The following is a 25,246-nucleotide window of genomic DNA, read 5'->3' as shown; positions in this document are numbered from 1 at the left end:
TTTGTTCCCGGCGCGGTTGGCGGCGGGGAGCGCTGCGGTGCTGCCGGTGCTGCCGGTGCCGGGGCTCGGGAGCTCTGAGGGGGCCCTGAGTGACCCTGAGGGGCCGCGCGCTCCCGCCCGCCGCGCGCGCCCGGCGCGCACCGCGCTGCGATTGGCCGAGCCCCGGGGCGCGCCGCGCTCCCGCGCCCCTCGGCCCCGCCCCTCCCGCGGCCGCGCGCGCCCATTGTCACGCACGGGGCTCCCCGACTCCAAAGGCCCCGCCGGCGCCTCCCATTGGCCGGCGCGGCCCGGATTGACGCGCGGCTCGGCCAATGGACGGCGGCGCCTGCCGCGGGCGGAGGGCTTAAGGCGGCAGCGGCGGCGGCGCGCGCTGAGCCGCGGGCGCCCGGCGGGCACCGGGAGCGGCTGCCGGGGCGGGCGGCGACCCCGGCCAGCAACACTCGGTCATCGTCCGCCTGCCGCCCACCGCCGACCGACCACCGACTACCGACCGAGCTCCGGCGCCGTGCAGGTGAGTGCGCGTCCGGTCGCATCGCCGCGCTCACCGGAGCGCCCCGCGCCCGGGCACCGCGGGCGGCCCCATCCCCGCTCCGCTGCGCTCGGCGCGGGGGGCGTGCGGCGGGTCCCGAGCCCGCCCTGCCGCAGCCTCCGGGAGCGCCGGGGCTGCGCTGGAAATGCCCGCGCCGGGCCGAGCCCCAGCCCGGTGCCTGCCCCGCCGGTAACCGCGGCGGAGCGGCCCGGGGCGCGCACGGCTGAGCGCGGCGGGGCACGGGAGGCGCCCGCACCGGCAGCCCGGGCACCGGGGCACGCACGGCCCGGAGCCGCGGCTCCCGGTGGGGGGATGCTCGCAGGCCGGGGGTCCTGCGGGAGCTGCGGGTCCCGGGGATGCTCGGAGGCCGGGGGTCCCGGGGAAACGGTGCCGTGCAGGATTTGGGGGTCCCAGGGGATGCTCGCAGGCCGGGGGTCCCGGGGAAACGGTGCCGTGCAGGATTTGCGGGTCCCGGGAATGCTCGCAGGCCGGGGGTCCCGGGGAAACGGTGCCCCGCAGGAGTTGGGGGTCCCGGGGATGCTCGCAGGCCGGGGGTCCCGGGGAAACGGTGCCGTGCAGGATTTGGGGGTCCCAGGGGATGCTCGAAGCACTGGCACCAACGCGGTGCTGATGGGGTGGCAGGAGGCAGTGCGTGTTCCCAGCCCTGGCACGGTGGCCTGGGAAGCGCTGAAAGTGACATGAAAGGCAGAAAGTGACAGAAAGGAAATACAGAAAGGCAGAAAGTGACACGGTGTTCCTGGTGTTCCCCGTCAATGTCCCTCCGTCCCCCCGGATCCCGAGGGCTGGGCTGGCAGAGCTGACCAGGGCTACGGAGTGGGTACGCTCGGGAGTTGTTAATAATTTGAAATTCTGATTAATAAATGTATTGAAATAAGTCAGGGCAGGCTGAGCTCTGTGGAGTTGGGTGCTGTGCTCTGAGCATCTTCCCCCTCCCCGTGTTATTAAAATGCTCCTGTGGTTTTCAATGACACTTCAGCGCTGTGATGTAAATTATTGAGCAAGGGCACGCGGGACTTCCCTCACCTGTGCTGGAAGGGCTCAGTCCCACCGGGAACACCTTCCTGCAGCCCTGGCAGCCCCTGGGGCTGCTCTGCTGTGTCCCTGTGCTGTCCCTGCCCTGGGTGCTGCTGTGGGATGGCACAGAGCTGCTGTCCCTGCTGCTTCCCAGGGATGGGGCAGTCCCGTGGGATCCCGAGGGTGTCAGTGACCTTGGTGAGTGTTGTTCCCTCCCAGCTTTTGCCCTTCTGCGCCGGTTTGGGGGCTGAGAGGTCCTGGAATGGCCTGGAAGGGGATGGTCACCCTGTGAGCACAGTTATTTAAGGCTGTGCTGCGCTGGCCCCTCCATCCTGCTTGGGGGAAAACGAACGGGGCTGTTCCTTCCCTCCCAGGCCCTGGAATGGTGCAGGTGGAAAAGGAATGTGGCACAGTTGCCTCCCCTCAGCTTTGGTGCAGGCACATCGCTCCCATTCCCACTTACTGCCCCAAAATCGTGATTCCTGTGGGGAAAAGCCATTTCCTTCTCCCACAGCTTGGAAATGCGTGTTGTGGCAGGGATTCTCCCCAGAATGGTTTGTTCTGCAGCCTTGCTGCTGCTGTTGTTGTTGTTGCATTAATGACCCAGTTATGCTTTCTGGGATTTTCAAGGCAATACTGTGGAGTTCTTGCACAAATGCTCTGATGGTAACTGACTCTGGGCTCTGGCCCTGCTTCATCCCAGGTGATGCTGACTGGGATTTGCCTTGAGGCAGACAAGACAAGCTGCGCTTTGAATTTTGGTGCCTCTGGGTGCTCCTGACCAAGTAGAATGCAATGGCATCCAATGACTCCTGCCCCATGTCTGTGCAGGGGTTCACCTGGCCTTGCTTGGCAGAGGAAAGGCCCTGCTGGGTTTTTTGGTGTTTCCTGGTGTTGTGCAGCCCTGCAGTGATGGAGAGCATTGGGAAGGTGCCAGGTTTGGGGGATCAGCGTGTGTAAAAGGTGTAGAACCACGTTGGTGAGCGCCAGGGCTCCGCTCTCGGGCCGGCTCCTCGTGCCGTAGTGAGGAGCAGGGTATAAATAGCAGCGCTGGGGTTCAGCCACTGAATTCAGAGTTATGGTTTCCACAGCAACCAGCGCTCGGGCCTGGCTGGTGTGTGGAATATTCCCGTTTTTGAGGAGCCCATGTGGCTGGCATCTGCTGTGGCGCCGTGTCCTCTCCGTGTGTGAGCATCCCCCTCCTGCCTTCCTGCTCTTCCTCTATTCCAGCTTCCAGGGACAGGGATAACGAATCCCCAGCCTTGTCCTGGGCCAGCGGTGTGTGCCCCAAATGCCACCGTGTCCCTTTGCGTGCCAAGCCCTCCTTTGGGTGCTGGGGTGTGTTGCTGTATCCCACCTGTGCCTCCCCTCTCTCCGTCACCTGGGGTTGTTATTTCACTGGCAGACCCTTAGAAATGAAATCAGAGCTTTGGGGGGACCAGGGGCTGTGCCCTCGCTGCAGGAGGAGGGGGATGCGACGCTGGCTTTAATAAATGTTTGTCATACAAATGTGCAGTGCTGCTAAAGTGGTTTCATTTATAGCCAGGGGGCTGATGTATCTGCATGGTTGTGTCCAAGTTACAGTTTCCAGAGCAACTGGAGCAGCTTTGTGTCTTGGAAGACTGCTAACTAAAGCATGAAACGTTATATCAAATTTTCCTCTCTCAGATTCTCTAATCTCAGCTACTGTTAAAAACACAGCTGTGCTTATCTGGGAGCGTGTTTGGAAGCCTTGAACGACCGGGCAGATCGTCTTCAGGTGTGTGCCTCTGCCGTGAAAACTGGGATGGGGAATGCCAGCCCCCAAAGTAATGGTGCTCAGAGGTAAAGACACTTTAATTAAAAATTCCCAAATAATCTACAAAAAAAAAAAAAATCCAAGCCAAAAAAAAAAAACCCAAAAGGAGTGACATGTGCCCTGTGGAGTGGGGGTAATTTTGGACATTAAAACATCAGACAGGTCTCAAGCTGTTGGAAATGCCCGAAGGAGGGGCATGAGGGTGGTGAAGGGTCTGAGGGGCCACACAAGGAGCAGCTGAGGGCACCTGGAATGTTCAGCTGCAGGAGAGGAGGCTGAGGGGGATCTCACTGGGGTCTGCAGCTCCAGTCTCTGCTCCCTAGGACAGAGACAGGAAAGGCTGGAGCTGTGCCAGGGAGGGCTGTGTTGGTATTGGAGCTCACAGAGCTCCAGGGATGCTCAGGTGGGATTTGGGATGAATATGCAGGAACAGGGGCTGGGCTGGATGGCCCTGGTGGGTCCCATCCAGCTCAGGAGGTTCTGTGGCTCTGTGAGGATATTCGGGCTCTGTGGTCTTGTCTGTGATTAGTTACAGAACTAGTGACAGAAATACAATCTGGGAAAAGGCTGAAAACAATAATGAAATGAAAGCTGGAATAAGGAGTAGGGTTCAGGATGCCCTTACCTGAGGCAGGCCATGGTGCCAAAGGCTGCTCTGTTATTTCTTTAATTTCCTTCCCCTCTCCTTTGGCTGCTGCTCCCTCTCGCAGTGTCTCCCAGACCTTATCTGAGCATAATTTCAGGGACCTTGGGATAACACCGGGTCACTCTCCCAGTTAGAGCCCTGTCATTTCCAGCAGCTCTGCGTGTCTCTTCCTTGCTGGTTTCTCCTTGTTGAGCGCTGTTGTGTCAGTAACAAACACAGCATCCCCTGGAAATGGACCTGCTGGGTGCCTGTGCTGGTTTGTGAAGTGCTGTGTGGGTTTTTAGGGGAAACCCAGCCAGGAGACTTTAAGTGTTGGCTGTGTCAAGAGGAATTACCAAATGAGTGTCTCAGGGCTCTGCCTCTCCGGTTTTATTAGCAGCTCAGGGTTTTCCTCCTCACATATTTACCCAGGATGTCATGTCCCACTGGTGTCCCCCTGCCAGCAGCCCCTGGATAAAATGGAGGAGGAATTCTTCTCCTACGAGATGGTTTTGGAATGAAACTTAACCCCCAAACCTTGTGATCTTTGGTGTGCTGCCCAGACTGGGGAAACAAAGTGATGGAAACAGCAGCTGGAAGGGAGCTGCAGTACCTTGAGCTGCTCCCTGAGCGGCTTTCAGGAGAGGAGAAGGATTTTCCTGCCCAGGATTTGGGTGTGGGAGGGATTTTAGTTTGGAGCAAGGCTGCAATGGGCTGAGCTGTGGATATTCCGGCTGGGCAGTGTCCTTGCAGCTTGGGCAGGTGGGAGACAGGAGGAGAAGGCTTGGAGAGGAGAGGAGAGGCAAGGCAAGGCTGTTTGCTGGGTGCTGGGGATGAGGAGGGGCAGGCTGCAACTGAGCAAAGCAATTCCTGAGTTGTGTTTTCCCCCAGACACTGGGCTTGAAAAACCCCAGTTCAAGTTCTGCTCTTTCCAGCTGCCCCTGAGCACTGACTGGGGCAAAGCAATTCCTGAATTGTGTTCTCCTCCAGACACTGGGATTGAAAAAAACCCTGTTTTAAGTTCTGCCCTTCCAGCTGCTCCTGGGCACTGACTGGGGCAAAGCAATTCAGGAATTGTGTTCTCCCCTAGACATTGGTTTAGAAAAAAACCCCAGTTTCCAAGTTCTGCTCTTTCCAGCTGCTCCTGAGCACTGATTGGGGCAAAGCAATTCCTGAATTGTGTTCTCCCCCAGACACCGGGTTTGGGCTTGAAAAAACCCCAGTTTCCAAGTTCTGCCCTTTCCAGCTGCTCCTGAGCACTCACCTAAAGTGTTGTGCCTTCCCCCAGACTCTGGGTTTGGGTTTGAAAAAACCCCAGTTTCCAAGTTCTGCTCTTTCCAGCTGCTCCTGAGCACCGTTTGGGGCAAAGCAATTCCTGAATTGTGTTCTCCCCCAGACACAGGGTTTGAAAAACCCCAGTTTTGAAGTTCTGCCCTTCCAGCTAGGCTAAGTACCAACTTTGGGCTAACTAAGGCTTTGTGCTGGCTGAAAACAATCATTTCACCTGCCAGTGGGAGAACCTTTCTTGTGGTGGCAGCAAAAGCAATCTCAGAATCTGTGTTGTGAGCTGTGAGGCCAGGCTGCAGTGGCAGAGGCTGGGGACAGCCGTGGCCAGGGTCACCGTGTGCGTGAGAGGGCTCTGTGCTGCTGAGCACAGCCTTTGTGTCTGCTCTTCCCCCTCGTGTGCTCTCTGCCTGACATTAGCACAGCTCTCCTCCTCGTGGATAAATAATTTAAACACCCGGGCTGATTAAGTGCGTGCATCTCAGCTCGGAACAGTCGTGACTTCTTTTTATTTATTTATTTTTAAATTCCCGGAGTAGATTCAAAGCAGCTGCAAAGAGCTCCATCCCAGAAACACCAGGCACACCTCGGGGCTGCCGCTGTGGTGGCAGGGAGTGTGGCAGTGCGCGTTCGCCTCCCCATCAGCAGCATCTCACTGAAGCTCCAGGCTTTACTGGCAGCTCGTTTGCTCTGCCTGATGGTGTGCCTGGCAGCGCTGCTTCCCTCGGCCCAATCCCCCAAACCGGGCACTACAGAGTAAATCAGCGCTCGGGCCGGCTCACAAAAGCGCTGTCAGGCTGGAGTTCCCCGTGCCTTTGTTGTCACAGAGTGCTCTCTGAAGGAGCTGCCTTTGCAGAGCAGCTCAGTGTCTCTGGGCTGCAGTTAAACCACAGCTGGAGAGCGTCTCTCATCTCTCACTCACAGCATCTCCTGTCTGCAGATGTAAAACCCCGTGCCACAGAGCTGCGCTGCAATTCTCTGCCCGCGATTTTCCCGCTACAACTGCGCTGCTCTGCAGGAACACGAACCCCTGACTGCCTGTGTCTGACCTGCAGGAGCGAGCGTGCGGAGAGCCAAGCAGCATCGGGAAAGTTTTACTTGACTTTTGGGGTTTTTTATTTCCCACCTCCCCTTTTTTAATATATATTTTTTAGTTTAATATACATATATTAATTTCGTTATATATATATTTAAATATATATTCTATATACACATGTATATAATATAAATATATTATATATGAACATATATTTATATATAATATATATTATATAAAATATATAAAATATATTATATAAAATATTTAAAATATAAAATATCTATTATACATAGTATATATATACTAATATATAAAATATATATTGTATATATTCGTATATATATTTTATGTATATAGATATATATAAAATATAAAACGAAATTAATATATTTATATTAAACGAAAATATATTAAAATACATATATATTTGGTTTTAATGTATATTTTCGTTTATTTTTTGTGGTTTACAGTGGCCTGGTAGGTTTGTCAAGGTTTCAGCCTTCCCTGTGGCTTCCCAGCCTCCCTTGGAGCAGTGCTCAGCAAGCCAGGGCAGTTCCTGCTGGGATCCAGTCCCTGCTTGTCCCTTCCAGTGCTGTAACAGGCAGGTTTTGTTGGTTCAGATTATCTCATCACACTTTGCAACTTTAAAGGCAAATTCCAGCCAGCCTTGGGGAGGAATGGGCTCTCCATCCCTCCATAAGCTCTGCTGGGAAGTGAGTGTGAAACCTTGAGTCCTGCTTCCTGAGCACCCAGCCAGCTCCTCCCAGGTTTCTGTGCTCTTTGGAGCTTCCATGACAGCCCAAATTCGTGCCCTGCCTGCATTTCTGCATTTCTGCATTCCTGTCTGCAGGACTTGCTGGGGGCCTCCATGTGAGCTTGTTCCTCCTCCAGGAGCGTTCCCTGATGTCTGGGCAGTTGCAGAGGCACTTTAAAATGTGCAGGAACACAAAAAAGTTAAAAAGCCTGCAGAGAGAGCTGAGTGCAGTTAAATTTTCCACTTCATGTTGTGGAAAGGCTTTCAGGAGGTGGCAGTGGGTTTTGATCCAGAGGGTTTGGTGTCTGTGATGTCCATGAACTCAAACACAACGAGTTCCACCTCAGCCTGAGGAAGAATTTCTGTTCTTGGAGCCCTGGAACAGCTGCCCAGCTGTCTCCATCTCTGGGGACATCCCAAAATCCCAAATTGCTGCTGTAAGTGGCCCTGCCTTGGCAGGGGGATTGTACTGGGTGATCTCCAGAGCTCCCAGCCATCTCTGGGACATAAATCCTGCCTTGTTTCTGCTAACCTTGTCCTGGCCATCCCTGTGTCCTGGCAGAGTTCCCCTGACCCCCTGGCAGCTGTGGCAGTGAAGTCTGGCTCTGGGATTTCCCATAAAATTTGGTTTATTCTGTGGGTCCAGCAGCAGGACAGCCTCGTGCTGCCCCTTTGCTGTGAGGAGGGCACTGGAGCTGGCAGAACCACCTGCCAGCACCCTGAAATGCAGAAATGCACAGCTCAATGGGTATAGAAACACCAGGCAAGTGAGCTGCTGTTGTGCAAATCCCTTTTTGTTATGTCTGTGCTTTTTTATGGGGGCTGGCTGGAGTGGGAGATCCCTCAGTGGCAATAAGGTGAGCAATTAGCAGGGATGGGTTTGGGGTTTCAGTGTGTGAGCTTGCTGGGGCTCAGAGCGCGCAGCTCCAGCAGGAATGGATTGGTTTTGTCTCTTTCCCTTAAAGCACTAATGAAATTCCAGCACTAATGAACAGGATGTTCCATTAAGCAGCTCCTAATGGGTACCAAGTGCCTTTTTAGGATCTTTCTCCTCCTCCCCAGCGCCCTGCTTTGCTGGTGCACAGTGCTGGCTTTTCCTCCTGGTTTCCTAAGCTGTGAGTGGGGATGGCAGAGCTGTGTGTCCCTTGCTGTGCTGTTTTTGGGGAGTTGTTTGGCCTGGCCTGGCTGGGTTTGGTGTGTTTTGCCTTTGGTAGCAATTACTGCTGCTTGCATTTGTGGCTCCCAGTGCAGAACAAAGCTGGTTTGTGTGCTGGCCAGCAGGAATTGTTGACAGTGCTGGAGACCTCTCATTGTGGCCAGGACCTGAATTGTCCCAACTTGTGCTGAACCCAAATTACAGGGGTTTAATTTTAGCTTCAGGGCTCCCGTGCTGGAATATTTGCTTTTCCTCTGGTGATAAAGCAAATAAAAATGAATGCTTGAGGTCTTTCCTAAACGTGCCATGTGAGACACAGAGCTGAGGTGTCACAAAACCTGCCAGAATTTCTATTCTTACCCTTGTCTGCTCTCTAACATGTTGTTATTGTGTCCCAGGGGGTGCCTAAACTCATTCCCTGCCTGTTTCAATCTGTTCTCCCTGTGTTAGGTGCAATATTCTGAGTGAGAGGGACTTGCTGGGGGTTCTGCATATCCAGTTACTGGAGCAGCTCAAGGACCATGAGCCATTTAAACCCCAGCTCAAGGAGCTGGATGGGAAGGTGGAACCCCTCAATTTGCTTTTGGCTGAGAATCTGCTTTTCTTGGAGCTCTGAATGGAGCCACTGGTGTTACCTGGGCCTGTTCCAATTTATTTTCTCAGTGAAATTGTCCAGAGCAGGATGGTTTGATCAGGAATGTGTCATTTAGAGGGGTTCAGGTTGGGCATCAGCAGGGTTTGTTCCCAGAAAGATTTGACATTGGAAGGGATGTCCAGGCAGGCCTGGATGTGGCACTCAGGGCTGTGACAAGGTGGGGATCAGACACAGGTCACATTCCATGGCCTGGGAGGGCTTTTCCAACCTGGATGGTTCTGTGCTTTACAGATGTCTGAGAATGGTGTTTGTGTGATGGGTTAATTGTAATTATGGCCCTGGAACCCTCCTGATGTGCCCCTGTCCTCCCTGCAAGGGCGCTGTGAGTGAGAGGGGCCAGGGCCTTGCTGTGCTTTGGGCAATTGTTTGTTGGCAATGCAGGTTTTTGTCCTTGTGTCCCAAATTGAAGCTGCTTGGCTCTCAGCTTGGAATGGGTGTGAAATTCCTGCCCCTCTTGTGCACGTGGGAATGGTTTGTTGGCAGAGTGTCATTTCAGGGCAGTGCTCTGATTTGCAGCACAGGGTGGCTCCAGAAGACAGGACGATAAAAGGACAATTTTCCTTTGGCTGCTTGTGGGTTTTTGGAGGTACCTGCTGGGGCAGGATTTGGGGTGAGCTCTTTGTGCAGCTCCCCCTGAAGGCATTCTGGATTTTCTTCCACTCTGGACTACATCTGGATTTCTGTATTTGCAATATGAAGGCTGGGCTTGCTTTGGTTGGTTCATGTATTTATTTTAATGTGTGTGTGGCTGAGGTCAAGGGTGAATGAAGTGCAGTGTGAAAGCTCCTGCAGTGTCTGCAGCCTGGCCTGGGGCACTGCCAGGGATCCAGGGGCAGCCACAGCTGCTCTGGGCACCCTGTGCCAGGGCCTGCCCACCCTCACAGCCTGGAATTCCTTCCCAATTTGTATTATTATATGTATATTTATATATATTATATATTTATATATATAATTTATATTTATATATATATTCTTATATATAATATATATACAATGTATTTTGTATATTTATATATAAATATATAATGTATGTTTTCATAGTATATCTTTATATATTATATATAATATATTTACATATATTTATATATAATAGATATTTATAATGTATATCTATATGTTTTATATTTATATATAAATATATATTTATAACAATATTATATGTCTATACACGTATATATCTATATATTATATAAATATAGGTATAATATACTCTTTATAAAAATATAAATATTTATATTTTTGTGTTAATATATTTATATTTTTATATATGTATTATATTTGTATATTGTATTTTTATATATTGACATATAATATATATTATATATAAAATAAACATTATAAATAATATATAATATATATAAAATATATAATTGTATATATCTATGTAATATAAGGAATATATAACATTCCTTCCCACCCCTGCCTGCCCTCTGGCATAGGAGGTTGGTTCTCTCCCAGCCTGGGTTTGTCCCTGGCATTGCAGCCCCTGCCCTTGGCTGCAGTGACCATCACAGGATGTCACAGGGCCACCCCTGCAGCCCATCCAGGTCCCTCTGGGTGTCCCATCCCATCCCTCTGGTGTGTGACAGCACCACAGAGCTCGGTGCCATCAGCCCCACTGATCCTGTGAGTGTGGGCACCCCTGAACCAAGGCAGGGTGGAAAATGTCCCTGTGCAGTGCTTGGCTGCATGTGTGAATGCAAATGCTTGATTTAACTGCCAGATCCCCCATGCCATCCCCTTTTCCCTGCCTTTCCTCCCCCCCCCCCCCCCCCCCCCCCCCCCCGGTGCTGTAATGTTCCCTGATGTCCCCCCTGTGGGCAGGGTGAAGGGGGCAGGGGACAGCCAGGAGGGACCTGGAGGGGGAGTGAAGGAGTTCCTGTGGCTCTGGCCAGCAGGGAGAAGCTCTGCTCTGTGTTTTTTACTCCCCCTCCTTTCCCTTCCTGGAAAAGCCTCCCCAGAGGGACCCTGGGTGTGAGATAAGCTGTGTGCATTTTTGTGGCAGGAGTCATCTCCAGGTGGGCTTTACCTGTCCCCAGGGCTCCCTGGTGTTCTGTGTCACAGAACTAAACTTGTTCCAGTCCATGAAAGCAGGGCTTCCTCTGGTACCCTCCTGCTGCCTTGGACTGCTCCGTTCCAATGGACCATGCCACAAGTTTGGTTTGGTTTGTTTGTCAGTGCTTCCTCCATTGCCTCCTTTTGCCCTGCAGTGGGAGCAGGAGAGGCAGCAAAGGGCACTGAACCCTGGGCTTGAAACCAAACTCTCAGCTTTGTGTAACTGTAGGGAGAAAACCCACAGTTTTTCTGCAGAAAACCCAAATTTTCTTGAAGAGAAGTTGTGCTTCAGAAGCATGGAAGGACATCCTTGTGCCTGGCTCTTGCCTTCTCTTTGCTCCATCCTGGCTGGGGGGCAAAACCAAAGGGATGTGGATGCACAAGAAAGAGGAAAGAATGAGGAAGAAAGAGGAAAGAATGTTTTTGCAGAAGGACTGGGGCTCTGTGTGCTGCAGGGCTGGCAGCAGAGTTCTGCTGAGAGCCTGTAGGATGCAAACCCTGCAGAGGAGGAATGGGAATCACCCTGGTGGGAATTGGGATGGCAGGACACGAAATGCCTCAGAGATGTGGCTGCTGCAGCTGCTCCAGGTCTCTGGGATCAGTGAAGGAGGGAAATTCCCTCCCTGCGAGCCTCAGGGTAAAATGTGAGCAGCTTGGGCTGGGCATCTTCTCCCACATCATCCCAAATCCTTGTTGACAGAAGGAATGTGTGGATTTCTTGCCTGCTGGCTCCTTTGCAGCAGCACAGGCAGACAGGGACCTGTTTATCCACTAGGCCACCAGGAATCTATGAGGTGCAGGGAAATCTGCTGGGTTTCTGTGCCCCCCTCCATGTGCAGGGCTCTGTCTGCACCCATTTCTGGGTGGGCACCTTGGGCAGACCTGGGTGTGCTCTGTGACCCTCTTTGTGCAGGGAAACCTGGGTTGGAATGAGGGGAAACAGTGGCACCAGTGATGGTCCAAAATCATGTCCATGGTGGACTCTGCTCTCTCTTCAGGCTGTCCTAAAAGGAACATAACCCTGCTCCCAAGCTGAAGCTGGGAATTCTTGTGGTTTTTGTCCTTTTGAAAGTTTTCCAAGGAAAAATGAGAGTCACAGAGCATTTCTGAGTTACCCAGGGGTGCTGCCCTGCCTGGGCTCTGCTTTCCCAGCACCAGGCTTGGTGTGCTGATTGCTGAGCTCAGTCTCTCTCTCCATGAATTATTTCCTTGATCTCAGCTGTCAGTTGTACTTCAGTGCTGAAACTGCATCCTCTGGAGAGCTGTGCCAAAAATGGGAAATGCTGTGATTGGCTTGTTCTGGTTCTGGTCTGCACTGGGCTTTGAGAAGGGATCCTTTAATCACCATTAAGGGATCCTTTAATCACCATGAAGGGATCCTTTAACCACCATCACCCCAGGGAAGGGCTGCAGCTGGGTCTGGAGGGGTTCAGGCTGGATTTTAGGGTGCTGGGCACTGCCCAGGCTCCCCAGGAAATGCCCAGGGTGGGATTTGGGGGTCTGTGCAGGAACAGGGGTGGGACTGGATGGTCCTTGTGGGCCATTCCAGCTCAGGAGTTTCTGTGATAAGGGATTATGGAGATACAGAGGCACTTGGGGACTCAAGGAGCTCCAAGTGTCCTCACTCAGCTTGGGCTGGCAATTCTGGGTTTCCCCTCAGTGCGGACAGAAAGAACAAGTTGTTCCAAGGGAAGGGTTCTGTGTCAAAAAACAAATTCAAAACAAACCCCAAACCCCCGGGTTTTAAAAAATTAATTTCTATTATATCTGTGCACTTAGTCACCTGTTTAATATGGGGACACAGAGCTGTTCACCCCATCAGAGTATACAATAATCTCTCAGCACATCCTTCCTTCTTTCATAGTGCTGGAGGTGGTGGGAGGAACTGTGTGTGAAACTCTCTTTATCTCCCTGAGAGAAAGTGTCTGAACCTGTCTGTGCTTCAGGGGCAGGCCCTGCACGTCCTCCCCTGTCCCTGTGCAGGACCAGCTTTTCTTCTTTGCTGTGCTTGGGGCTCTGCTGTTGCTCTGCAGCACTGTGGGATGGGAGGATGGCAGAAATGCAGCAAAGGAGAGGCAATTACGTGTGTGTGTCTGTTGTTTTCTGCTTCCTCCATCCCTAGTTTTTAGGTACCTGCTGAAGAGACTCTCTATTCACAAGCAGATTGGAATGGCCTCGTTTTTTGAGGCATGGGGGGTTTGTGACTTTGTGAAGGAGTTGGGAAGTGCTGGGCTCTGATCTGCCTCCAGATCAGCTGCAGCATCTCTCATTGCCTGTTTCAGGGGAATTGCTGCTGGTTTGGCTTGCTGAGGGCTGGGGTGAGCCCAGGGGCTGTGATGCCCCTGCTGGAGCCAGCTCAGAGCTGAGGTCACTCTGTGGTGCCACCAAACCCTCCTGAGCCTGCAGGACAGCTGATATATCCATGCAGCTCCTCTGGCTCGCCAACAAAGCTCAATCCTGCCCCAGGCCTTGTCTGTCCAGCTGGGTGTGGCACTGTCACTGCCCCAGGGATGCTTGCCTTTAAAATGATGTCTGTAAGCTCAGTACAAAATGATAATTTCTGCCCTTCTAAGCTTTTGAAAGAGACTCGGTCAATTTGTCTTTTGCTAACCTGTGCCAATGTTTTCTCTGCTTGAAATATTCTCTTCTAGCTGAGATTAAAATTTCCCATTCTCATTTAACTTTGGAACATTCTAAAATCCAGGCCCTGAAAGTGTGCCAGAGTAGAGCTGTTGTGTGTGACTGCTTTTTGCAGAATAAGATGTAACTTGTAGAAATGGTGTTTCAGGGAATTGAAACACTGATAGTGATCTCTCCATCCATACAGCTGAAATCACAGTGATGTCAGAGTGATTGTCAGACCTTGGCTTTCTGCTTTCAGATCTGTTCAAGGTTTGTTCTGCACTCTGGGTCTGTTTTCATCTCCCTTTCTCCTTATCAGAGCGCTGCTGCCACTTACTCTGCCCTCTTTGTACTTGGCTTGCAGTACCTGCTCCCACTCCAGAGGCCCAGAGTCAACATGCTGCTATTTTGGTTCCAGCAGTGTCTCTAGCTGTGCTTTTTTTTATTTTTATTTGAGGTGAACATAACCCTCAGTGTTTATTTGTGCTGAAGTGGTGGCCAGCCCATGACCCCAAGGGCAGCATGCTGGAGCGTTTCATGTACAAAGAAACAGACAAAGAAAATAAATCCCAGCCTAACCAGGGAGCATCAGCCTCAGTGATGCTCATGACAGTGACCCTGCCAGGGGCTGGGAGCTCCCTGTCTCACTGGATAATGGCAATAAGGGGTCAGGTTTGTCACCTGCCACAGTGATGGGGCTGCTCCTGGTGCTGGCATGTGGCTGCTGCTCCCTGGAGTTCTGCAAAGCTGCTCCTAGAAAGAGGCCACTGAGCTGCTTTAAAATAGCTAATTGAGGATGTATTTAAGCTTGTGTGTGTTAGAGGAGCCAGCCTGGCTGTAATAGGATTGTTGTGGCTCGTTTTAATGGTGCTGATCTGACTGGTGTGGGCGCCTCAGTGCAGGGCAAGGTTTGGGAGCGGCCTGCTGGTTGGGCTGATCCTGTGGGGATGGATCCCTTTGGCAGCAGGGATCCAGCAGAAGGAACATTGCTGCTGCTGCTCCCTCCCTGCTGGTTGGGCTGATCCTGTGGTGATGGATCCCTTTGGCAGCAGGGATCCAGCAGGAGGAACATTGCTGCTGCTCCTCCCTCCCTGCTGGCTGGGCTGATCCTGTGGGGATGGATCCCTTTGGCAGCAGGGATCCAGCAGGAGGAACATTGCTGCTGCTCCTCCCTCCCTGCTGGCTGGGCTGATCCTGTGGATCCTGTGGGGATGGATCCCTTTGGTAGCAAGGATCCAGCAGAAGGAACATTGCTGCTGCTCCTCCCTCCCTGCTGGCTGGGCTGATCCTGTGGATCCTGTGGTGATGGATCCCTTTGGCAGCAGGGATCCAGCAGGAGGAACATTGCTGCTGCTCCTCCCTCCCTGCTGGGAATGCTGATCCTGTGGTGATGGATCCCTTTGGCAGCAGGGATCCAGCAGGAGGAACATTGCTGCTGCTGCTCCCTCCCTGCTGGGAATGCTGATCCTGTGGTGATGGATCCCTTTGGCAGCAGGGATCCAGCAGGAGGAACATTGCTGCTGCTCCTCCCTCCCTGCTGGCTGGGCTGATCCTGTGGGGATGGATCCCTTTGGCAGCAGGGATCCAGCAGGAGGAACATTGCTGCTGCTCCTCCCTCCCTGCTGGCTGGGCTGATCCTGTGGATCCTGTGGGGATGGATCCCTTTGGTAGCAAGGATCCAGCAGAAGGAACATTGCTGCTGCTCCTCCCTCCCTGCTGGCTGGGCTGATCCTGTGGATCCTGTGGTGATGGATCCCTTTGGCAGCAGGGATCCAGCAGGAGGAACATTGCTGCTGTTCCTCCCTCCCTGCTGGGAATGCTGATCCTGTGGGGATGGATCCCTTTGGCAGCAGGGATCCAGCAGGAGGAACATTGCTGCTGCTCCTCCCTCCCTGCTGCCTGGGCTGATCCTGTACATCCTGTGGGGATGGATCCCTTTGGTAGCAAGGATCCAGCAGAAGGAACATTGCTGCTGCTCCTCCCTCCCTGCTGGCTCTGCCTGGCCTGGCACTGCAGGTGACCCACTCTGGGGACAGGGAGAATGTCCTGCATCAATATTTGAGCTCAGGGCTTACTCATGCATACAGAACTCAGCTTGGTTTGTTTATTTGGTGCCGTGTTAGGAGCTGGGCACTGGGAAGTGCAGGGGAAGGCTCCTTGTGTGCGTTCAGCACAGGGGTCTCAGTGCTGTGCTGCTGTGGCAGAGTTTATTTTCATTTCTTCCCGGGGCCTTCCTTCAGGATGTTTCCTTTTAGCAAAGAATTAAAGGGGTTTTAGTTTGTTAAACATTCCTTATATAACCTCCAAAATGTATTTGAAGCAGAAATCTGCTTTTTTTCTGTTTTTCTTTCCTGCTGAAATAGCAGGACAAGGCTTTGGTGGGAGGCTGTTGCTCTGCTTTGTGCCTGTGCAGAATTGTTGTGGGGATTCCCATTGGAAGTGGTTTAGGTGCTGGGGGAGTGTGGGCTGTGTTTCATGTCAGGGCTGCACACAAAGTTGTCCTTCTCACTGTTAAATTCCTTCTCCACAGGCAAGGGGATCAGGACTAACCCTAATCAGAGCAAGGAGGGCTGTATGAGCGTCCCACTGACAGGAGAAGCTTTTGGCTCCTTCCCTGGCAAAGCAGCCTGGTTTTGGGGCTGCTGCCTGCTGAGGGAGGGTCCAAAACTCTCCCCCTGCCTTTTAAGCAGTGTATAAAAATACAATAAATTGGTATTTTCCCCTTTGGGGTTTAGATTGAGCTTTTGCTGCAACAGTGTCACAAAGTGGGGAGGAAAACCATGAATAAATAAATATGCCAAAGCTCTCCAAAACCCCACTGCCTCTGAGCCCTTCTCTGCAGAAGTATTTGACTTTAGTGGCTTGTTTTGAGCCTTGCCTTCTGAGCCCATTTAAATCAGATGTGCTGCTGAGAGCAGCCTGCAATAACAGGGCAGTTTTGCTGCTGACTGTGCTGGGTGTGTGAGGGAAATCCCTTTTTTCCTCTCTGTCGATGGATTGCTATCAGGTCTCTCCTTCTCCTGCAAGAAGGTTTGCTTCAAAAGGCTCGCAGTATAAATTCTCTGTCTGATATTTGCCTTGAATGGGTAGCACTGCTAAAATATTAATGGAGTGCAATAGCCTGGATGATGGTGGTGCCTGTGATGTGAAGGAATTTTTTATTTTTCTTTTCTTTTAATTGCCTGCTGCACTTTCTTCTTAACTATCTGTGTGTCTATATATCTAATTTTTGTGTTTTCCCTGTGTGTGCCGTCCCTGGGGTGCTGGTGATCAGTGCTGGGTTGGCAGTTCAGCCTGGCATGGTGTGGCTGGGGCACCTCTGGTGTTTGTGCTGATAACCCCGGGCAGCTGGGGATGCCTCAGCTGGCCAAAATGCACCCGAAATAAGGAGTTTGTAAATTTGAACACAGTTTCCTGAACAGGGATTTCCACTGCCCACAGGGTGCCCAGTCTGGACCTCCCCCACTTTTCTCTCAGCTCATGTGCACGTGTGGATTTTTCCAGGGATAAATCAGAAGGGGCAGAGGCAGATTTTAGTCTGGAGCAGTGTTTTATGCCACTTTGCAGCAGTGTTTATTTCCCCTGGGCAAAAGCAAATGGTGAATACCTTGTAGGGATTGCAGAGAAACGTTAATTACTGTGGCATATTCTCCTCCCTGGCTCAACTCGTGCCATTTTCAAAGCCTTTTCCATAGCTTGGATGTGTTTGTGTGGGAAGTCAGTTACATAATTAAAGCAAACTCTCTTCCACGAGTCTTGTGTTTTTCAGCCAAATGTTTTCCCTTAAATTAGTGCTGTCTGTAGCTGGGTAAACCAAGAGGAGTGTCTTTGTCAAAGTTTTCTTTCTTTTGAAGCTTTTTTCATGTCCTCCTCCTAACGGGCATTTCCCAATATTATTCTTTGTGATTGTTTTGTGGCCATTGTCTGCTGTGGTTTGCAGAGGCTCATTAGGAGGCAGAGCCCTTGATGCCCAGCTCAGGGTGGTATTTATGATGTGTGAGGTGCTCTCACTCCTTTGAGGGGGTTTGCAGGAGGTGTTGGTGTGAATGGGAGCTGCTCTTATGAGGAAATTGCTGTTTTCCTGCCTGCCCTGCCCCAGATTTTGTGTGCTGGTGCTGCTGGGGAGTGCCTGGGGTTTGGGCTGTCAGAACATTGGTGGCTTTTCCTCCTGCAGGGCCTGACCCAGTGCTGGGGCAGCAATGGGGGTGGCAGGGCTCAGGGAGCCCACGGTGCCCACCTGCTTGGGGTTATCTGTTATTAATTGAACAGCACATGTGCACACAAACCCCAGGAGCTGGGCATGGTGCCCACACCTCCCAAAGGCTCAGGGGGTGCCAGGGGTGGTGTGGCAGCTCTGGGAGGCTGCAGCCCTGTTAGGTTTGAGGGGTGGGAATGGGAGGTGAGGACGTGTTTGGCAGGAGTGGGGTCTGATTGAAGCCAGGCTTCACAAAACAGCCTTTTGGAGGGTGTGGGAGCATCTCCTTTCTGGAAATGTCCTTGTCCTGGGTGCCTGGGCCATGGCTGGAACTCTTGAGGCGCTCAGGAAGTGCCACACCGGGAATTCCTTGGGCACCTCCAGGATGGGCTCTCCAACCCTCCCTGGGCAGTTCCAAGGCCTGAGCCCCCTTTCCATGCGGAAATTCCTGCTGTGCCCACCCTGAGCATCCCCTGGCACAGCCTGAGGCCGTCCCCTCTTGTCCTGTTGCTGTCCCCTCCTGTCAGGAGTTGTGCAGAGCCACAAGGGCCCCCTGAGCCCCTTCCCAGCTCCCTCAGCCTCTCCTCCTCAGACTTAACCCTCTGCACCCTTCACCAGCTTCATTGCCCTTCCCTGGGCTCAATTTGAGCAGGATCTTTAAGATTTTCTATTCATTCCAAGTGAAATAAGAGTTTTGTTGATCCTCCTGGGTGATCAGTGAGCTGGCTGGAGCCGGGAGGTGCAGGCACAGAGAATGGGAATGGCACTGGAATGCCAACTGCACCTGGGGCACCTGCTGGAATCTTGCATGGTGTGGGAATGCAGGGCCTGGGCTGGGACAGCCTGAGCTGAGGGGGAGGATGGAGCTGTGTGCGCGTTCTGTGTGCTGGATGCACTGCAGGGAGCCCGGCCTGGGTTTCCCTGCCTGTTCCTGCATTTCTTGGGGTGCTCTGTTGTGTGTGTGTGCCTGCAGGCGCTGGGGGAGTGCTCACGGGGCAGGCAGCCCTCAGGAGCTGAATCACAGCTTCCCTGGTGGATCCCACACCCTCGGTGTGCCTGGAGCTCCCCGGGTGGCTGCCGTGATACAGACGGCGGGATCAGCGCCGCGGCTGTGCCAGGAGCAGATGGGGCAGTTCTTCCTGTTCCTGCTATCCGCTCCCCCATCTCCCCAGAGCCTGCTTTTCCAGCCCCAGACAGGCCTGTGCTGCTCCCTGATCCCCACAGCTCCTGTGGGAGCTCCAAGGAGCCTCCCCATTTCCTCTGTGAGGAGGCACCCACCCAGCACTCACTGGCTTCTCCAAGGATTTTGGGGGTTTCTCACCCTGAAACCTCCCTGTGCTTGGTGCATCGTCATCTTTGGCTGCTCAGAGCCACAAAGGTCACGTACACGAGCCATTCCTTGCTGAATTCCAGCATGGCCATTGCCCTTTGTGCAATCTGCCCGCCCTGCTGGGCATGGCGGTGTGTGGGACACGGCTGTGTGCTGGTCCCTTTGGGTAACAGACCATCTTCTCACCATCTCCTCACCCTAAAATCCCTGGAGCTGACTGTAAGGGGAAGAGATCCTAGCTCTTGTATGGGATTCTGCTCCTGAGTGCCTCCCTGGGCTTTGAGTGCATCCCTTTTGCCTTTGACACCACCACGGGATCACCCCTACCACCAATTCCGATGCTCCTTTGCCACTGAAACAAGAAGCAAAATTCCTTTTCCCAATCTTTCTTGTGAATTAGGGGGCTGTGGGTTGTGGCAGCAGGACCCTGCCCTGGTGGCGCAGCTGAGCTCAGGGTGGTGTTGAGCCCCAGTTTGCTCGCCCCATTCCCTGCCCAGCCCCTCGAGAGAGTTCTGCCTGGTGTTCAGTGCAGGCCCATCTGTTTTCCTGTGGGTTCCCCCTTCCCTGGCAGCCTGATCCGAGTGGAAAGGTGAGGTTGCACATGTGGAGCAGCTCCTTTGTTGTCCTGGCAGCTTGCTTGCCAGCAGAGGAGCCAAGTGACAAAAGGAGCGCTGGGGTTCTGCTGTCCTGGAATGTGCTCCTCATGCAAAGTCCTGGGGATTGCTGATAGGGGCACATGAGTTTTGGGGTAATTTGGAACCTAAGACATCAAGGTCTCTTGGAACTGGGCCTGAGCAGCCTTTTAAAGATGCTGAAATCTGTATTTTGTGGTTTCACTGTGTGGTTCCTGCCATAGAGCCCCATCCCCCTGTGCTCCTGATCCGCTCAGAGCTGTCGCTGCCATCCAGCTCTGCCTGTGCCGTGTCCTTCTGCCCTGTCAATGCTAACTTAATTTCCACATTTGCAGGCCTTAATTAATTATGGATAAAGTCGTTTGTATGAATTTTAGAGCTGAAGGGTGGTGGATTAATGGCTCTTTGGGAACGGGAGAGGAGCGGCTGTGCCAGCGCTGCCCCTCCTGTCCTGTGCCCATTCCTGGGACAGAAGGGCTCCTGCTGTCCATGCCGTGGTGTTTGTCTGTGTGCAGACACCCTGCCCTGTCCCCTCTGACCCTGCTGAGGCTGGGCTGTGTGCTCCAGGCTCTCCCCAGCCCAGGAGGGGTTTGTGTTCTTTCCCTGGAAGCCTTGCTCCAGAGCGAGCGGCCACGCTCCTGCTCCAGCAGTTCGGCTTGGCAGGGATTGCTGCTCTGGGCTGGCTCCAGCCCTTCCTCTGCAGCCCTGGGGCAGGCACAGCACTGCCAGCAGCCTCCCCAAGCCCTGCTGCGGGGCTGCCTGCTGTGCTGGGCTCGTCTGGGTTCCAGTCCCCTGGGCTGGGCTTGCGCAAAGCCTGTCTGCAGGGCAGATTGCCATCGGCAGCTCCAGGGTTTTTTGGGATTTTAACTTCCCCGGGTCAGCTGGAGGTGATGGGATCGTGTTGCCTGCAGTGACTGACAGGGCAGTGACAGTTTTGTGCTGTGCAACTCCTGGTTTTATTCCCACCCTTTTATTCCCACCGAGCCCCAGGAGCAGCAGCAAAACCGAGCGGGGCCAAGGTTTGTGTTCCTTTATCACACACTATCAAAAAAGGGCTAAGGTTTGCATTCCTTTATCACACACTATCAAAAAACATCCAAACACAAGTGCTCAGATTACTCACAGGGCCCTCTGCTTTTGGGTGACTTCTTCCTGCTTAATTATTTCTTTTCCAAGCTCATAATTTTGTGGCAGCCTCTTGATCCTTATAGTTCTCTGCATTTTGTTTGTTTGCTGTCCCTGGCTGTCCAGATCTTTCTCCCCATGTTTACAAAATTGTGCTTGGTACTCATAAAACGTTGGTGCTGTAGTCTGGGTTCATTTTTGGTGAGATGATGATATGTGACTGGCAAAGAGAGGCATAAGCTGGAAGCCTTTGCAATCTGATGTACCCCAGTATTTTATGCGATCAGGAAATCACAGACTGGTTTGGGATGGAAGGGATCTTAAAGATCACCTTGGGCAGGAGCAGCTTGCACTAGCCCAGGTTGCTCCAAGCCCTGTCCAGCCTGGCCTTGGACATGAGAGGTTGTGCTTAAGTTTTCTTGAGGTTTTAAAGAGAAACTTTAAGAAAGCCCCAAACCCCAAAAAGCACGTTTGCATCGATGTGTTGAGCTGGCAGCAGTCCATGCAAACAGGAACGTGTTGAGGCACTGGAGTTCCCCTCTGGCACGTGGCCACAGCTCCTGCTGCAGTGCTCAGCTGCCTTGGAACCCGATCTCAGAGCTGTGGTGTGCACTGGTCACACCAGAGCTCCAGCTGTGCCTGAGCCCACAGCACCTCTCTGTAGTTAAAAGAAGAGAAGGCAGAAAAAGCAGAGCCTTGGCCTTTTCCTGTTCTTGCCAGTCCTGAATTTTTGTTCAGTCCTCCCTTAGCAATTCATGTGGTTGCTCAGTGTTGCTTCTGTGTGAATGTGTAGCATTTTAGCTGCTGGCTTCCATAGGATAGAAATGATTTTTTATTATTATTTTCTATAGCTAATCAAGTCACAGCGCAGTGGCTGTGCATGAGAGGGTGGGACAGCAGGAGGAGATTGCCCTGAGATTATATAACACAGCAGGTGTTGCTTACAATGGTCCCAAAGAGAGGGAAAACCAGAGGTAGCTGGCCCAGGAGCACTGTGCATGTTGCACTCTTAGTTTGCCGGAGGGTAAAAGTTCTGAGTTCTGAGGTCCCTCCCTGCACATCCAAAGGGTCCTGGATGGCGCAGGAGCTTGCAGGGGCCCCCAGGTGTCATTGCTGAGTGGGGTTTGTGGATTTTCACACCCTGGATAGGCAGGGCTGTGGGTCAGTCTCTCTCTGTCCTGAAGGTCCATCCCCATTGGTCTCAGTCCTCTCTCTGCTGACTTTTGGCCATTTCTTAACCAGCTTTAAGAAGAATCTGGAGCCAAAAGGGGTCTCCTAGCAACGAGGGAGGCTGGAGAATGGGTCAGTGATTAACAATTGTGTCTAATGAAGGTTAAAAATGCAGGGCAGCCCGGAATGCCTCAGCTCCAACCTGAGGGTGATGGTGGTGGGAAGGAAATTACACCAGCTGTACCTCTGACCTCCTGAGCACCATGATTCAGGACCTGAAACCAGCCTGAAGTCTCTATTCCTCACTGATATCTTACCAAAAAAAGCATTAAGTAACCTTTGGATGAGTAACGCAGGCATGCTCTGTGTCTGCCATGTGCTTTTCCCCTGGCCATGTGACTTCACAAACAAACAGAAATAGATCTGCACAGGAGAGTGGAAAATGTGTGGAAAATGTGTGGAAAACAGGGAGTCTGGCTGTGGAGCAGAGATGGGGAAGGACCCCAGGATGGGGTTTCTGTTCCGGTCACCGGTGTGGGTGTTGGTGCACTGTTCCTGCAATGCCACAGGAGCTTGGGGAATGCATTTTTCTATATTTATTTGACAAAGTGATTCCTTTCCTGAGTCCTTGGTGGTGCTTGGATTTCTGAGTGAGGAGATCCCTGGCAGCTTTTTCCCCTTGCCCAGAGTAGAAGAGGAGGTGTCTGGGCTGTGCTTTCATTTACCCCAATAAATTAATTTACCCCAGTGAGTGTCCCAGCACTCCCCATTGCTGCAGGAGCATCCCGTGGGAATTTCAATCCCAGGAGCAGCTGGATGTGATACCAGGCTTGTTCTGCCAACTCATTTACTTGCATTGGCTGATCAGCTCCTGCAGTCCCTTGCCTGTTTGCCTCTCTGTTAATTAACCCCCTTTTCAGCCCTGTCCCCCAGTCATGTGCTGATCTCAGGGGTGAGGAGCAGCTCACAGAGCATTCCAGGAGCCCTGGCTGGAGGTGGTTTATGTTCCTGAGCTCTAATCCCCCATCACTGCCCAAAGCTGACAAGATCACTCTCTTCCTTTACTGCCCTGACCATTTCCCCCCTTCCCTGCTTCCCCTGAATAGATTATTCCCTTATTAAATGCATATTTTAAAGATGCTTTTCACTCTGCTATTACTCATCACCTTCCTCACCTCCCACTACTGGTCCAGGACAAAAATCACCTCAATGCCCCTTTCCACAGGAGTCAGGTGGTGTCTTAATGAATGCTCTCCTTGCTTGGCTTTGGCCATTAAACACTCTCTGCCACTGCTGGCTCTTTATGGCTCCAGCCCAAGTGGTAAAATCCATATGTGAGACTGTGCAGAGGCTTTTAGGTGTCATTAGGGATCATTAATATGCAGAGCAGTGCCAGGAGAGGCTGCTGGGGTGGGCAGCATCCATCATCTGCTGCAGAAATGGGCTGGGTTTGGGCAAGGATCCCTCATCAGTGAGTCAGGGGAGGGACAAGGCAGCCCTGAGCAGCTCTGGGGTTCCTTCTGTCCTCCTTGTGCATCTTTTGGGTCCTGTAGCTCTTGCAGTCACTGCAATGACTCCTCAGCACAGAGAGGCTCTGCCCAAGCTTGATGGCTCGGACTGCATTTGGATAAATTGAATTAATAGCCAGTTTCTGGCTATCTGCTGATAGGGGTTTTTTCCTTCCTCCTGCCTCCTTCATTAGCATCCTCATTTCTGCTTTCTGAGCCTTGCCCATTTACTTGCCACCAGGGATGGGTTTGTACACCCAGCACCCAGGCAGGTGGGTGCAGGGGCAGCCCTGGCACCTTTTGGTGGCACTTGGTGGGTTGTGGTCTCCATTCTCCTGTGGCTGTGGGATATTTGCCTGGCATGCAGGGAGAGCTTTCTGCCCTGCTTTCCTGGCTCTGCACAGCCTGGGAGTGTCGGGGTGTGTGCTGTGGTTTGTCATGGCTCAGCAAGGAAGGGAGACCAGCTGAGCAAGGGTTTGTGTATCTCCCCTTTATTTAAAGAGCGTTCCTCCACCTGGGAAAGTTCAAAAGATGGTTCTCTCCCTGCTGGTTGCTGATACTGAGCAGGCTGGAAATGTGGGTATGTTAATGCTGCTCCTCGTGGCATTCCCTGCTGGAAACAGAAAGGGTTTTCATGTGCCTGGCCTGGGAGCTTTGGTTTGAGATGAGTTCTGTCAGCCACGTGAAGCAGATGATAAATTACGCTGAGAAGCGTGGTTTGGTTTGCAGGGAAAGCAGAGGCATTGGAAATGCAGCTGTTGGCCCTCCTGGCTCTGCTGGGAGGGTCCCTGCCCAGGAGGGGCTGCAGCTGCTGGGCTCAAGGGTCTCCTCCATCCCGTGGTTCCATCCTGTCGTTCCATGATGGTTGGTTCTGGTTCCAGGTGGAACTGGCTGCCCCTGCAGCGACTCCTGCTGCTCAGGGGCACCAGCATGGATGGAGGGGACAGGAGTTTCCACTTTATCCCATGGGGGAATCACAGAATTATTGAGGCTGGGAAAGACCTCAGAGGCCATGGAGAGTCCAGCCTGTGCCTGATGCCCACCTTGTCCCCAGCCCAGAGCACTGAGTGCCACCCCAGGAATTCCTGGGACACCTCAGGGATGGGCACTCCAAACCTCCCTGGGCAGCCCCTGACATTGTTTAAAACCCTTTTCCATGAGGGAATTGCTCCTGATGTCCAACCTGAGGCTGTTCTCTCTCCTCCTGTCGCTGTCCCCTCCCGTCAGGAGCTGTGCAGAGCCACAAGGTCCCCCCTGAGCCTCCTTTGCTCCATCTTGAGCCCCTTCCCAGCTCCCTCAGCCCTTCCCCAGCTCCACTCCCTGCCCTGGACACGCTCCAGCCCCTCCTGGAGTGAGAAGCCAAAAAATAAAAAAAAAAAAGGGTTCTGTTTGCTTTCTATGCTCATTAAAAGCAATGGCAGTTTGTGGCTAAAAGGGAGATGGCAAATGTAGCCCAGTGTAAGCTCTAATGTGTTTGTAGATAAAAAGCAACCTGACATGTTTCTGTGCTGGAGATTGATAATCTAATCATTCCTCCACTTGCTCAGCAGGGACTGGAGCAGCATGCAGTTATTTACATGTAGGGAACATTAAACAGGCACCTCTTTAAACCATGTGTGAACATAGAATCCTACAGCCGCTGCTGAGTAATGGATATCTGGGAAACACAGGAACCAGAAAGGAGCAGAATAAAGAGGTGCCACTGCAGGGAGCAGCTGTGCCAGGGCTGTGTTC

General features: G+C 52.5%; 2 protein-coding genes across 4 annotated transcripts in view; one reads left to right on the top strand and one right to left on the bottom strand.

Moving 5' to 3' along the window:
• Positions 1 to 473: 473 nt before the first annotated feature.
• Positions 474 to 25,246, top strand: part of TIAM1 (TIAM Rac1 associated GEF 1) — a 143,732-nt gene continuing 118,959 nt past the window's right edge. The window contains exon 1 of one of the 3 annotated variants that reach the window (XM_054270207.1): positions 474 to 511. Coding sequence is in view for 1 of the 3 variants with exons in the window: in XM_054270203.1 (XP_054126178.1) it covers positions 3,358 to 3,388 (31 nt within the window). In the remaining 2 variants the exon portion in view is untranslated. Of the gene's footprint in view, positions 512 to 3,235; positions 3,389 to 25,246 lie in introns of those variants that run through there. The other 2 variants (XM_054270203.1, XM_054270204.1) reach the window with 2 other exon arrangements.
• LOC128933295 (putative cuticle collagen 80) lies at positions 542 to 2,385 on the bottom strand. Its single transcript, XM_054270224.1, has 2 exons — positions 2,347 to 2,385; positions 542 to 1,216 (listed from the first exon to the last, which is right to left on the bottom strand). Exons 1-2 carry the CDS (start codon positions 2,383 to 2,385, stop codon positions 542 to 544), a joined length of 714 nt encoding a protein of 237 aa, XP_054126199.1.

Source organism: Melozone crissalis, unplaced genomic scaffold, assembly GCF_028551555.1.
Source record: "Melozone crissalis strain CALT ecotype California unplaced genomic scaffold, PUWL_Pcris_2 ptg000009l_1, whole genome shotgun sequence".
Classification (NCBI taxonomy): domain Eukaryota; kingdom Metazoa; phylum Chordata; class Aves; order Passeriformes; family Passerellidae; genus Melozone; species Melozone crissalis.
This window is presented reverse-complemented; position numbering and strand designations above follow the sequence as displayed.

Excerpts from the sequence above, each read along its gene's own strand:
- LOC128933295 (XM_054270224.1), bottom strand. The coding sequence starts at position 2,385 with ATGGGGCAGGAGTCATTGGATGCCATTGCATTCTACTTG. Across the intron at positions 1,217-2,346 it reads ATGCCATTGCATTCTACTTG|CGCTTCCCAGGCCACCGTGC; the intron begins GTCAGGAGCACC and ends TGTCACTTTCAG.